General features: G+C 36.7%; 1 protein-coding gene across 5 annotated transcripts; it reads left to right on the top strand.

Moving 5' to 3' along the window:
* The first annotated feature begins 2532 nt into the window (after positions 1-2532).
* On the top strand, positions 2533-12120 carry khdrbs1a (KH domain containing, RNA binding, signal transduction associated 1a). Of its 5 annotated transcripts, none has more exons than XR_013785259.1 (11): positions 2533-2802; positions 4090-4211; positions 4302-4418; positions 4498-4644; positions 5202-5341; positions 5693-5930; positions 6537-6610; positions 6849-6877; positions 7129-7297; positions 9423-9476; positions 11904-12120. XR_013785259.1 is itself a non-coding variant. In XM_079437224.1 (9 exons), the coding sequence occupies exons 1-9, from the start codon at positions 2673-2675 to the stop codon at positions 7230-7232; spliced, it is 1131 nt and encodes a 376-aa protein (XP_079293350.1). In that variant the 5' UTR covers positions 2533-2672; the 3' UTR covers positions 7233-8322. The 5 variants fall into 5 exon arrangements, 2 of the variants coding, with proteins under 2 accessions (XP_079293350.1, XP_079293351.1); XR_013785260.1 differs by having other exon boundaries at positions 6849-6907; XR_013785261.1 differs by lacking the exons at positions 9423-9476; positions 11904-12120 and adding an exon at positions 8708-8728 and having other exon boundaries at positions 6849-6907.
* Positions 12121-14039: the final 1919 nt, after the last annotated feature.

Genomic DNA, 14039 nt, shown 5'->3' with positions numbered 1-14039 from the left:
CCGTGGACATGGGGTACTTTTTATCTCTGTTTGTACTAAACTCATCTGGTGGGTTTGCTGCCAAAAAGCAATTTTTTCAGTTTCATCTGACCATAGAAGCCAGCCATTTGAAGTTCCAGTCGTGTCTGATAACTGAATACCCTGGAGTTTGTTTTTGGATGAGTGTGGAATTTTCCTTGAAACCCTTCCGAACAACATGGTGATGTAAGGGCTAATTTTTTTTTGGGCTTTCTGACCCCAAGACTCAACTAATCTCTACAATTCTCCAGCTGTGATCCTTGGAGAGTCTTTGGCCACTCAAACTCTCCTCCTCAGCGTGCATTAGGACGATATAGACACACGTCCTCTTCCAGGCAGATTTGTAACATCTTTAGTTGATTGGAACCTCTTAATTATTGCCCTGATGGTGGAAATAGGGATTTTCAATGCTTTAACTCTTTTCTTACAGCCACTTTCTATTTTGTGACGCTCAACTTCATGTTCATAATCACCCCGGTGTGCTAAAACATGTAAATATGAATGGGAATATACTTCAGAGATATTTTACTCATAAGAATTTCTAGGGGTGCCAATAATTCTGGCCAACATTCATTGGAGAAAAACATTTATTTCATCACGAGATTTTCTCCCCATTTTCAATTGTTTTACTTCAATGAAAGGTTAGAATTTTATGAATTACATTTTTGAGTGAAAGATCAAACGGATAAACAATGCAGATTTATTTTCACAGCCACCTTTGCTCATATTTATCAAGGGTGCCAATATTAGTGGAGGGCACTGTATAAATACATACATACATACATATATACATATATATATATATATATGTGTGTGTGTGTGTGTGTGTAAGATTATATGATAAAACTTGAACAAATATTTTACAATTTTCTTATTGTATTTAATATTGACATTTTCACAAATTGAATACACTGAATACTGTAATTATAACTTTTTACAAATTAAACCTTTAAAAAATACTATTTTTACACAAATATGTGAGTTTCCACTTGAAATGTATGATGCACACTCATTTTTCTAGTCTACAAAAACTGACACTGAAGTAGAAAAACTGGAAACAACAAAGTCAGTAATCAACTCTTGTTATTTTACATTTTATTATTTAATTGTTTTTTTGTATAAAAAAAAACATGACACTGTCTTTGTCCAGAAACACAAAGGCCTCTGTCTGACCATGTTCTGATACAAAGCTGATGATGATAACGGCTAAAACTCTGCTTTTATCAAGCATTTCCTTAGACTATTGCATTCAGGAGACCTACACAAAGCAGGCTCCTGCTGATCTGCATGCATTCCCAAGCACCCATTCATCTATTGTCCTGTGTCAGATGTGTTATAAATTGCCCCATTTATGCTTCTTTGTCCTCGCCCCGTCTCTCATTCTCACTCTTACCCTGTGTGAAACACAACGATATGCCCTAATCAATGTTCTTTTGTCTGCAATTTTCACATTTACATGTGAAAATCAATCCGCCCCATCAACATCAGCCTCTATTCTGCATCTACTCATCGTTGCCTTTGTAATGTCAATCTAAATTATTAAATCTGAATTGCAAGTCAATTTATAATTTTCATGTCTTTTGTATGTTTGTTTTTAAATGTTGTGGTTCCATATAGGCTACTATTTTTATGACTAGTAATATAATTGTAGGTCAAACTGACCTGTTTTTATTACCATTTTCTCCAAACATCACACTATGAAAGATAGTAAATATTAAACACTACAAATAGCAAACAGATCAAAACAGTATTTTAACAAAATTGAATTTACAAAAGCAGTACAAAAATAAATATGAGAACACAGGACAAAACTATTTTTTCACATTTTCTAGTTGTATTGAATATTTGTGTGACCCTGGACCACAAAACAAGTCACTGGGGTATATTTGGGGTATAAACATTGCATGGGTCAAAATTATTGATTTTTCTTTTATGCCAAAAATCATTAGGATATTAATTAAATGCATCATGTTCCGTGACTATATTTTGTAAATTTCCTACTGTAAATATATCAAAACTAGTAATATGCATTGCAAAGACCTTCATTTGAACAACTTTAAAGGTGATTTTCTCAATATTTTGATTTTTTTTGCACCCTCAGATTCCAGATTTTCTAATAGTTGTATCTCAGCCATATATTGTCCGATCCTAACACACCATACATCAATAGAAAGCTGATTTATTAAAGATTATCATGACTCATGGCTGGTTTTGTGGTCCACATTTTAATTTCCACTAAATGTGAATATGCTGTGTACAGTAATTACAGCTCTTTTACAAATGCAACCTTTATAACGTGCTCAATCAGTCATTCAGTATATGTTTGTTTGATAATTGTGTTGTTTTTATATTGCATATTTAAATTTTGCTCAATGGTCGGTGATTTTTCCCCTCATGATGGGCCTAATCTACAGATGAGTCCCTGACATCTGTTACTTTTCTCAGCGCTGTTCAGGATTGGCCAATCACAGCCGGCGCCCCTCCCCCCAGCTCCTCTTAAACCGAAACGGAAGCGGGTTTCGCCGTGTGACGTCATTTCCACCTGCGCCATTAGCCGCCGTTTTCTTTGTTAGGAGAAGTAGAAAAGCCGCAGCACGCATTTCCAGCATCTGCTGTTTGAGTTATCTGCAGAAGTCCCGTAAGCCGTGAGCGACATGGATGTTAATAACAGCAACAATAAGCGCAAGAGCAGCGCCGGAGACAGTAAATATCTGCCGGAGTTACTAGCGGAGAAAGACAGCCTGGACTCCTCGTTCACGCACGCCATGAAACTCCTATCTGCAGGTCAGTGCCTCTTCATTCATTATTAAACAATTCACGCGGAACTCCTGACTGGAGCTTCTGTAATTGTTGTCGAATGGTGAAATCAGGAGTTTAATATGTTCATATAGGGAGAGTTCCACGTGCGTCGGTGAAATGCGCGCGCGATGCAGGCCGCGTGCGGTGGATCTGGTCGCGTGGGCCTTGTTCGTGTTTTGTTGTAATTTGAGTTTTATGCTGTTTTGCATTGTTGCGTTGTTTAATGTTGGAGATGTGGAAAGTAATGTTGTACCATTAACTGGAGAAAAACTAACTTCAACGTAACGCTCAGCGCTCACACCATCAATTTCCTTGTTACTAATAGGATAAAATTAGGTCAAGTTGTAAGCTCTTTTTAAATCATTGCTTTATGAATTGGCTGAACACGAGTTTGCACATGCAAATGTGTGAAATGTGCATGCGATTTAAATAGAAATGAATTGGTGGCATCTCCTGGTGCATTTAGACCCATTAGAGGAAACGGCATGTTTGAGGATTAATTTATTTTATTTTTTTTAATCAAAAGCTGCGTATATATGGCTCACTTTGGCCAGCATCGTTTGCGTTTCCTTTGTGGAGAGACAATCCCATGATGCATTGCTTCAAGCTCTGTGGGAGGGAAACGAATGCCTGGATTGCAGACAATGCAAGAGAAACGTGGATAATAAATGTAACCAATTCTGCACCGAAAACCAATAAAATAAGCATGCATAATTTTGTATTTTTTACGCAGAACAATGATTCCAGAAAGTGTAATGTTTTTTTTTCCATCTTCATTGAATACCTGACCTGTAGATGTTAGTGATAAGACACATGTGCTTCTCTTAGTATTTTATTTATGGGATAAATTGTGTAACTTTCTTGTGTAAAAACCCTGCATTGTTGCATTAAAGTCAAGTTTGACTGATGCATTGCATAGAAAACATGCTGTTTCTGCCAAAAAGCACGGTCAACATTCCAGAACCATAATTTTATGCTTGCTTGCCCACATGGTTTGATGCAGTTAATGGAAGTCTGCCCAGTCATGTGGTTTAGTCCACCTGCCAGTAACTGGTTCCACATGACAACACTGCATTTCCTAATTACTGGTCATGCTTCTTTTTTTTTTTTTTTTGCACCTAGACATTAAGTCGGTGCTTATGACAAAGTAAAAGTTCACCATTCATTTCTTGTTGCATTTGACAATGTAGTGATGGATTTTTCAGATTGCTGCTTCGAAGCGAAATTAAATTTTAGTTTTGCTCTGAGCTGATCTTGTGTTTTCTTTTGCAGAGATCGAAAGGGTCCAGAAAGGTGAGCCTAAAAAAGAGTCCGAGACCTATCTGGATCTGTTCACCGCCAAGAACGTGAGGGTGAAGGAGAGAGTGCTCATTCCTGTGAAGCAATACCCTCGGGTAAGCAGTTACACGCTGTCTTGAGTTTTGTCTGTACATTGTAAGGACCTGTTGTTGGTCAACAAATAATTTCTCAATGTTTCCCATCAGTTAAATTTTGTGGGAAAGATTCTGGGGCCGCAGGGCAGCACCATCAAACGTCTGCAGGAGGACACCGGTGCGAAGATCTCAGTGCTGGGCAAAGGATCCATGAGAGATAAGAACAAGGTAATGAACCAGTCTGCACTGCTAATGAGTTTACTGTTAAGTGACCTGGTTACTAAAGATTAAATTGTGAAACCTGCAGGAAGAGGAGCTGAGGAAGGGTGGAGATCCAAAGTATGCACACTTGGCCATGGAGCTGCATGTGCACATTGAGGTTTTTGCTCCAATTCCTGATTGTTACCTGCGTATGGCTCATGCCATGGATGAGGTCAAGAAGTTCCTAATGCCTGTAAGTGTGAATGCAAGCAAACTGATGCTTTAACCTATAACTATTTTTCACGTTTTTATCACTTGTTTCATTTGAATTTATTTTCATTTTAATATAAAATTTTATTGTACATGCTCATTTCCCCTCTTTGTTTTTTTTGCAATATCTAATTAAAATTTTAGCATTTCCAGAGAAAGCTGTCATTCTCCATCACTCCCTTCAGCTTTATTATTAGAAACGGGTGTTTGCAAGTTTTCTGTAATTTAATGCGAAAGCATTAGAACAAATTATAGTGTTATGAATTTCCGTTCCCTTTTTTAATGAAAATATGAAAAAAAATACAATGTGACTAACTAGAAATGTCATCAGTCTGTAAAGTTTATTTTTTGAAATTGTCTAAATTGAAGTTAACTTTAAAAAATGGCATTGACTCAATTTAGCATTGTTGCAACCACATACTTATATTTTCATATTTATTATTATTTTTTTAAATGGGCTTTCACAGGAAAGTCTGCTGTTTAGAGCCATTTACTATTTAATTAACTGATCGGCCTGTTATCCTTTTTCTTGTGCGTCAGGTGGAAGGGCTTGATGAGATGCACCCAGATGCATTCATGGATCCAGGGTTTCTGAACGGCTCTCAGGATATGCATGGCCCTGGCAGAGGTCTCCCTCCTGGCCGAGGCCGTGGTGGCCCACCACCTCCAATGGGACCTCGGTGAGAGAACTATCAAATGCACCGCATCTGTTACACAACGTGCATCTCTTAATATAATTCTCACAGTGTGAACAAGTTTAAGTATTGGGAGTACATATGTAGTAATAATCCATACACTTTAGAATAGGGAACACTTATTCACTAACTACGACTTTTCCCTCAAATTCCTAATTTGCTGCTTTTTAATAGTTACTAAGGTAGTTAAGTTTAGGTATTGGGTAGGATTAGGGATGTAGAATAAGGCTTTAATTACTACTAATAAATGGCTAATATTCTAGTAATATGAGTGCTAATAAGCAACTAGTTAAGAGACCCTAAAATAAAATGTTACCATATATATTGTACTCAAAGGGGTCGTGGTATGCTGCCTCGTGGAGCACCACGTGGAGGAGCACCAAGAGGAGGTCCAGGACGTGGAGCTGCATCGAGGGGAGCCCCTGCAGGAAGAGGTGGTCCTTCACCCCAAACACAAGCCAGAGGAGGCACATCTGCTCGCTCAAGACCACCAGCTCCAACTCAGAGGATGACACCAGCAACCGGTCTCTCCCACCAACAGCACCCAGCCAAACCTGAAACCTACGGCGAATATGTAAGTCAATATCCACAACACCACTGTTAAATATAATTCATATGCTCTAAAGATTAAATTGATCAAGTGACATTTATAAACTTGTCAAATAAATGCTGTTCTTTTGACCTTTTGTTCATCAAACAATCTTGAAAAACAAAATTTTTATAAAACAAATCACATTCAGCCTTGCATCACAGGAATAAACTACATTTTGAAAAATATTGATTATTTTGAGTTATTTTCACAATATGCCTGTTTGCTGTAATTGTAATAAAAAAATTTAGCTTTAGTGAATAAGAGACTTTAAATAAAAAAATAAAAATATGAAGGAAATCGTCGAAACCCCAAACTTTTGAATGGTCTTGTACTACAAAACTCTTTGGCAAATGGTTTTATAATTAAATTTACATTTTTGTTGGAATACTAGTTTGTGACTGCATTTCCCTTATGACTACACACTAGTTCAGACCCAAGTAACCAACTGGTCTGTTGAAATCAGCCAGTATTATCAAACTTAAATAAAAAAAACTGTATGACGTTTATTTATTTATTTTTGCTCTGCATTTAGCATTAGAGTCTTATTTTATCTCGTGATACATCTCCATGTGTTCTGTACTTTCTCAGGCATATGAGGAACCATACGCGGAACCTTCCTATGAAGGGTATGAGAGCTACTACAGTCAGCCTGCTCCACAGCCGTGAGTGCCGTTTGCTGCTTTTTTCCCCCCACATAATTGGAGTCCTTTCTTGGATTCATTTCTATGAATCTTTTCATACATTTCCAAGTTGCAACAACTAAATTTAACATTCTTGCTCATGGTTTCTCAGAAGTCATGTAATTCTCTTCTCATCCAAAATCTTGCCTTGATTTAATTTTAAAACCTTGTACAACACCGCTTTTGTGTAAAAAATTTTTTTTTTTTTTCTTTTCCACAGAGACACAGAGTATTATGATTACGGTCACGGTGAGGCACAAGAAACTTACGAGTCTTACAGTAAGACATGTTCTCGTTTATACATCGAGTGAAATGTGCATCTTTTCTTGGCACATCTTTGAGACAACACGGCCAGATTATACTACAGATGCTAATGTAAAACCTTTTATCATGCTTAAACTACAGCATAGACCCGTGTCTGATGCCAGGAACACCTTGTATGATACACTATGCTATCCTGCAGTCAGTTATCTGTTAAGGGTGTGTGTTTGTGTTTCCAGCTGAAGATGACTGGGAGGGTGGAGCTTGGGGCGGTGCAGGTGGAAAGGCTGCAGCTGCCCGACAGGGCAAATCGTATCGGGAACATCCATACGGCAGATACTGAGAGCTGTCGGTCACTACGGTTGCCTGGCAACTTCCTCCCCTCGTAACCTCTTGTAACCACCTAAAGTAATTCTAGTTGTTATTTTTTTTGTATTGTTTTGGTTTAGACTCCTTTTTAACATTCTGAATCTACTCTTTCAGTAGGATGACCATAATTTCGACGTGACACATTTTAGATTTGCGATTTATATGCTGTTTATTCTCCTTGCATTTTGTTTTATTGTTTTGCTGTTTTTGTTCATTTATTTTAATGCTTAAGTGTTTCTTCTCTGAAAAGATGATGCCTGAATGCTAGATAATTAGCAGATGGCCATGTGTAAAATGACTTGCTTTAAAAGAGAAAAAAAACTGCTTGTTAATGTCACTTAGACCTATTCCAAACGCGCTTTTGTAAGGCATAACAAAACCACAAAATCTCTGAGGAATGCACAAAAATATTAGTTCCTGTACAAACCAACATGTTACTTATTTTTCAAAGAACAAATTCCATTTGGTTTGAGGCTACGTGGTGTTGAAAGTCTCGTAAAAACTTTCAAAATTCGTATTTGCTTATTCGTTTTGTTAAATGAGCAAAACAAATATCGCAAGGTTTGTAGCTTAGATTTACTTGTAATCTGACGAAGTACAACTCTTTCAAATCTTTGTACGTACAATACTCAAAATATTAGAAACTTGTTCTTTGGTGTTTATAGATTTGCAGTCTCCAATATTAGCAAACTTGTGTGCATTTCCTAACTAGGCAACTAAATATGTCCAAAATGTGTCCCTATCAGTTTGTCAATAAAGATAGTTTTCTTTTACAGCCTTCAAAACTTTTGTATTTGACTTATTAAAGTGCTAATATTCATCCCATATAAACCTGTCAAACTGTTGCAAACTGTCCAAATCCTGCATGCAGTTTAACATCACAACATTTAGATAGAAAACTTGTTTTACTTAATGCTGTTCAAAATTTATTGTGTATAAACCGTTGATTTATAAATAGTCTGCAATTATTTGTTTTAAGTAGATCGTGAAAAATGTGCATATTATGTCTTGTACAGGAACAATTGACCTCAATATTATTAAAGGCAAATACTTTCAAAATGTTACCTTGGTTCCCCCCAACAAGCTAATCTCAGTTCTTTGGTTTAATCATTTTAAAGGGGTCATATCTTTAAAATCAGCTGTTCATTAAGCTTTTGAGCATTAATGTTCATACTATGAAAACATGCTATAACATTCAGGACTCAAAACTTCGTAAAAATGTATTCACTTTAGTGTGAACTAAATGTCTGCCTGTTTTTGGTGCAAAAACAAGTGGATTTGATTTAATATGACCCCTTTAACAAATAAAGCTATTCAACATTAACAATGATTTATACACAATACTAAGAAAATCCTGGAATTTTTTTTAAATGTGTTTATACCTGTTTTAAAAGCAATAACCCTGTTGCAACCTTGCATCAGAGTCACTAAATCCCTCTGATGTCACAGAGACTCTACATATCTGTCTTCTATTGAAAAGGATCTTGAGGTAAGACCTGCAGAGTCACCTCTAAAAGCGCAGATAGATTCCCCTTTTTAAAAGGTAAAGTATACATGCACAAAACAATTTAGATGTTTGGTGCTCTGGTAATATCTGGTAACTTTGCGTGCAAAAAAAAAAGCAATAGAAACGGCATGTATTGTTCAACCAAATCACTCAGCACAAAGGCTTTTGTAGCCCAGGATGAAAGTTTGACCGTGGAGATGATTCAAATGTTGCATTCGCTGACTTAATAAACAACAAAATTGGGAAAGAAGGCGTAAAGTGTAATGCAAGCTTCAAAAAAGGTAATATCAACCCTAAATTTCTCTCTTAGCACAAATGTTCATTCACTCATTTTACACAATCATTACAAATTCAAATTCCGTTATTTGCAAATTCAAAAGTCAATATTCCTAAACCTGGCTAACGCATCAGAAAACATTTTTCTAAAACTTAGTATGTTATTTTATATGCAACTCTTGTTTTTAAAACCAAATAGATTGTAGTTTTTAGTCAAAATTACACTGTTATTAAAATGTTGTTGTAGCTCTACAAAATATACAAAATGTCCTCAAATCTAACAAGCATGTAATGAGATGTGTGTAGAGTTGGACTTGTGTTTGTGATAGTGAGTTGTTGATTTGAGATCTTGTGGACTAACTCCTCTTTTGTGTTGCTCAGTGACTGATGCCAAGAGGTTCTTTCCAGACTGGCTTTACCAGGCAGCTGCTACAGGTGAAGTGTTGGTGTATACATACAAAATTAATGAATTGCAAGCATACCATAATTGGAACAAGCAAGTGCAAAAGGTATCTTTGGTAAACTACGTGAATGAGAACTGTATATAACATCTTTAGCTAATTGTATCCGTTTAATCGGTCTATATGCTCTTAATTATTTGTAGTGCACTTGCCGTCCAATAATGGCAATAAGCTTTGTTACCTTCTAATAAACAAAGGATCGGCTTTAAAATTGTCAATCATAACAAATCGAACAATAAAAAAAACGTTTTGTTGCCATTTAATGTAGGATGTGCGATCGCTTTAGCGCCTCAATTCAAGCGGCAAGTGAACTTGCATCTTATTACTGCTAGGCTATAATACGAAATAATTAGGCTTTTATAAAACTGTAACAATATTTACCTCAGATTAACCACTCTGCGTCCATTCAGATAAATGAGTATACAGAGGTGCATTTTTGTTAAGTTTATGCACTATTGCATATATTTATATTTTTACTTAACCGGTGTTGTCTCCATAAGATTTGTGAAAGACATGACAACATTTATAGGATGAATTGAGGAAGAGCCCAAACTACTCAATGGCCAAGTGATGCTGACATAGAATCTGTGCCAATATCACGGACCATAACTGTGTAATAAACCATTCTTTGAAGTATAGTTCTCAAGTTCGAAATTACATTTAGTTCCCACTTCCCAGGACATCTAAATGGACAAGAAAAGATGAGACATAAGACAGTATGACTGAAGTGTTGTGTAAAAAAATTAATCAGTTAAACCAGATTATTTTGTGGTACCTAAAAAAATAATAATAATTTGGCACCTAATGTTTCTTATAGGAGCCAATGGCTCCTTAGTTGATGATTTTTTTTATTTTTTTTGGAGCCCTGTGATTGGTCGTAGGCTTCAATGATCTGAGCTTATGCACCTCCGGTTTTTTTAGTTAATGCGTTATTTGTGGATAATATTGGCAATGTTCACCCAAAAGCAGGTGCGCGTCAGATCAGTAAGGGCTACGAACATTCAGTTCCAAAAAGAAATGCATAACCTGTGGTAATTTGAAGGTAAATTACTTAAATATTGATTAAAGTTGAATCCAATATTTCATAATACAAAGAATTTATAAGCTATTTTTAGTAGGCTGGTCACCACAACTGTAATCAGGTAGAAAATGATGATAACATTTTTGGGGAGAGGAAGTTGTTATACCCTGTGTGAGCAAGTCAGCAAGTTTTAGTCCAGTGAAATAATAACTAGCATTTGTGGCCAAAAGAGAAGTTTCCAGCTCAAAATGACTGTAACATGAGTTTAATCTGGATGTAAGCCATAACTGACATGTACATAACTCTAATCATTAGTCAAATACAGATTCTTTGGTTTTAAACCCCCCAAATTCCCTCATGTTTCACACATTTGGTAACCATGGTACTGAAAGGTCTGTTTTGCTCATGATCTGAATCCTGATAAAACGGTTGCCTTTTATGGTCTCTTAGGATTTCCTGAATTGATTTAAGTGTTAATCATCCAAATCGGTTCATGTAATGAAGTGTGGAACTCTCCAATAGGGTCTGGCTGCAGACATGCACTCGCATTTTCAGACTGCTGTTCTGTGGCCACGGATTTGTGGATGACTTGCAGGACCCCTGTATGTTATGATGTTATCGTTTAACCACCACAGCATCTCGTCTCCATTGGCAACATGCACAATTTGTGTGGATTGCAAGTGACGTCACAGGCAGCGACGAGTGCAAGTAGCGATTTCAAGTGACTTTGTAATTTAGTTTTTTTTTCTTGTCTTCACCACCTGGCTACTTGTGTAAAATGTTGAGAGATTCTAATTAAAAACACTTAATAAATAAAATGGAATAAAGACTGCAAGTGACATCACTTGCGGGAGTGCAGGTGTCAGAGTGCAAGTCTGAAAATGCAAGTGCATGTCTGCAGCCAGACCCTTCTCAAACGCTTTAGCACAGCTACACTATGATACTGGGTGGAGGTCCAATTTTCTATGGCAGGTTATTTCACGTCTTGTATCATTACTGGAAAGATTATGGAAAAGTACAAGTTTATTGAACAAATGAGTATAGGAACCCTGACAACAGATATGTATTTATATTAATATGTATTTTAAGTATTCTATAAGTTGTTAAAGTCTATTTTGTCGAATGTGTAGCAGCAAAGTTCTCCCAGTGTGCATTCTGGGAATTCTTTGGAAAGCTGTTTTCTGTCTATATAATACTTATGAATGCCTCTACGGATCCTTAATCTTTGAGTGGAGAAATCTGAGACTGATCAATGTTGTTCAAATGTGACTGTATACTGCTTTTGTGTGCTTTTAAGTCTAAAACTTGGTCTAAGACAAAGTTAGTCTCTAAAAAAAAAAAACAACACTAACGTTTTAATTAGTTCTCTCTGTGTTGCAGGCTTTTGATGTCTTTTTTTTTTACCGCAGAGGACCATGACAACGCCATTTTATACATCTCTTGTGACACTAATGTTTAGTCAATATTTTAGTCTTTTTTTTTTTTTCTTTGTATTAAGTTATTTTGTTACTTTTATACTTTTTTTTTTTTCTTTTTTTTTTTTATCCCAATAAATGATTTTATACTGTTTTATTAAAGCTGTATTACTGATTGATTCAAAATGATTTGGTATTGCATTAGTGTGCATAAGTATGCTTTTAAGTGAAGAGCTTCTCTGGCGGTTGTAATCGGAGTATGTTTCAGCCTAAATTTTGAAATTATTTAAAAAAAAAAAAGGCAAAACTGTAGAAAGAGGAAAAAAAGTCTAGAAAAAATCTTCATGGTCATTTAGGTGGATGTAAGCGATTAGGAAATGTTTTGCCAAATTGTCGCCTTGGCAATATAAGGTTCTATCTGACATTTGTCAAAATGGAGTTATTCAGTCTTATTCTGTGACAGCTTATTTACATTGTTTTTTTTGTAATTGTGTATATTTTGGGACACAAACTGACGCTCAATATCTCAAAACTGCACAGAATGCAGATAGAACCTTATAATTCCAAGGTGGCAAAATGTTGTGGTAACCTTTTGCCCTAGTCATTATTTGGAAATATTGGCAACTTATAGCTGCGATCAATCAGTCAAAATCAACTAAACTTTGAAGTTTGCTTGAAAGTTTAAAATTAAAGTTTGTCGGTTTTCAGTTAGAAGTACTTGTAAAAGTTTTAAGGCCATGTGGTCTATCAACAGTTGATGAATGAATACCCTTGCGGTTGCTATGCAGTTACCAGGGTCGGAGGGTAACGGAATACATGCAACTTTGTTTGTATTTAAAATACAAAGTATGAGTAATATTTTAAATAGGTGGTAATCAAGTTACAGGTACATTTCAAAATTAGACTTTTTTTTTTTTTTTTTTTTTAACTCATTTAAAAAAGTGGGATTTTCATATATTTTAGGTTCATTACACATAGTAAAACATTTCAAAGTTTTGTTTTTTCATGATTAGAGCTTACAGCTCATGAAAGTGAAAAATCAGTATCTCATTTTTAGAATATTTACATTTGAGTTTCAATGAATGACCATCCTTGCAGTATAAATTCTGGGTATCTCTTGTTCTTTGAAACCACAATAACGTAGAAGACTGCTGGCTTGGCAATAATCCAGAAGACGAACCTTGATGCCCGCCACAAAGAGGGTAAGTCACAGAGGGTCATTACTGAAAGGTGTGGCTGTTTACAGAGTGCTGTATCAAAGCATGTTGAAGGAAAAGGTGCACAAGCAACAGGGATGACCGCAAGCTTGAGAATACTGTCAAGCAAAGCTGATTCAAACACTTGGGAGAGCTTCACAAAGAGTGGACTGAAGCTGGAGTCAGTGCATCAAGAGTCACCACGCTCAGACGTCTTCAGGAAAAGGGCTACCAAGCCACTTCTGAACCAGAGACAACGTCAGAAGCGTCTTACCTGGGCTGTGGAGAAAAAGAACTGGAGTTGCTCAGTGGTCCAAAGTCCTCTTTTCAGATGAAAGTAAGTTTTGCATTTCATTTGGAAATCAAGGTCCCAGAGTCTGGAGGAAGAGTGGAGAGGCACAGAATCCATGTTGCTTGAAGTCCAGTGTGAAGTTTCCACAGTCAGTGTTGATTTGGGCTGCCATGTCATCTGCTGGTGTTGGTCCACTGTGTTTTCTGAAGTCCACAGTCAACGCAGCCATCTACCAGGAGATTTTAGAGCACTTCATGCTTCCTTCTGCTGGCAAGCTTTATGGAGATGCTGATTTAATTTTCCAGCAGGACTTGGCACCTGCCCACACTGCCAAAGGTACCAAAAGCTGGTTCAGTGACCATGGTGTTACTGTGCTTGATTAGCCAGCAAACTCGCCTGACCTGAACCCCATAGAGAATCTATGGGGTATTGTCAAGAGGAAGATGAGACACCAGACCCAACAATGCAGATGACCTGAAGGCCGCTATCAAAGCAACCTGGGCTTCCATTACACCTGAGCAGTGCCACAGGCTGATTGCCTCCATGCCACGCCGAATTGAGGCAGTAATTCATGCAAAAAGAGGCCCAACCAAATATTGAGTGCATAGAAATG

This window comes from Barbus barbus (genome assembly GCF_936440315.1).
Source record: "Barbus barbus genome assembly, chromosome: 16".
In the NCBI taxonomy this organism is placed as follows: domain Eukaryota; kingdom Metazoa; phylum Chordata; class Actinopteri; order Cypriniformes; family Cyprinidae; genus Barbus; species Barbus barbus.
The sequence above is the reverse complement of the archived record's forward strand: the minus strand, read 5'-3'. Positions and strand labels throughout refer to the sequence as shown.

Bases quoted from the DNA above. Each gene is read 5' to 3' on its own strand.
- khdrbs1a (XM_079437224.1), top strand. From the start codon at position 2,673: ATGGATGTTAATAACAGCAACAATAAGCGCAAGAGCAGCGCCGGAGAC. The intron at 4,419-4,497 runs GTAATGAACCAG...TGAAACCTGCAG, and splicing joins CCATGAGAGATAAGAACAAG to GAAGAGGAGCTGAGGAAGGG. The intron at 5,931-6,536 runs GTAAGTCAATAT...GTACTTTCTCAG, and splicing joins CTGAAACCTACGGCGAATAT to GCATATGAGGAACCATACGC.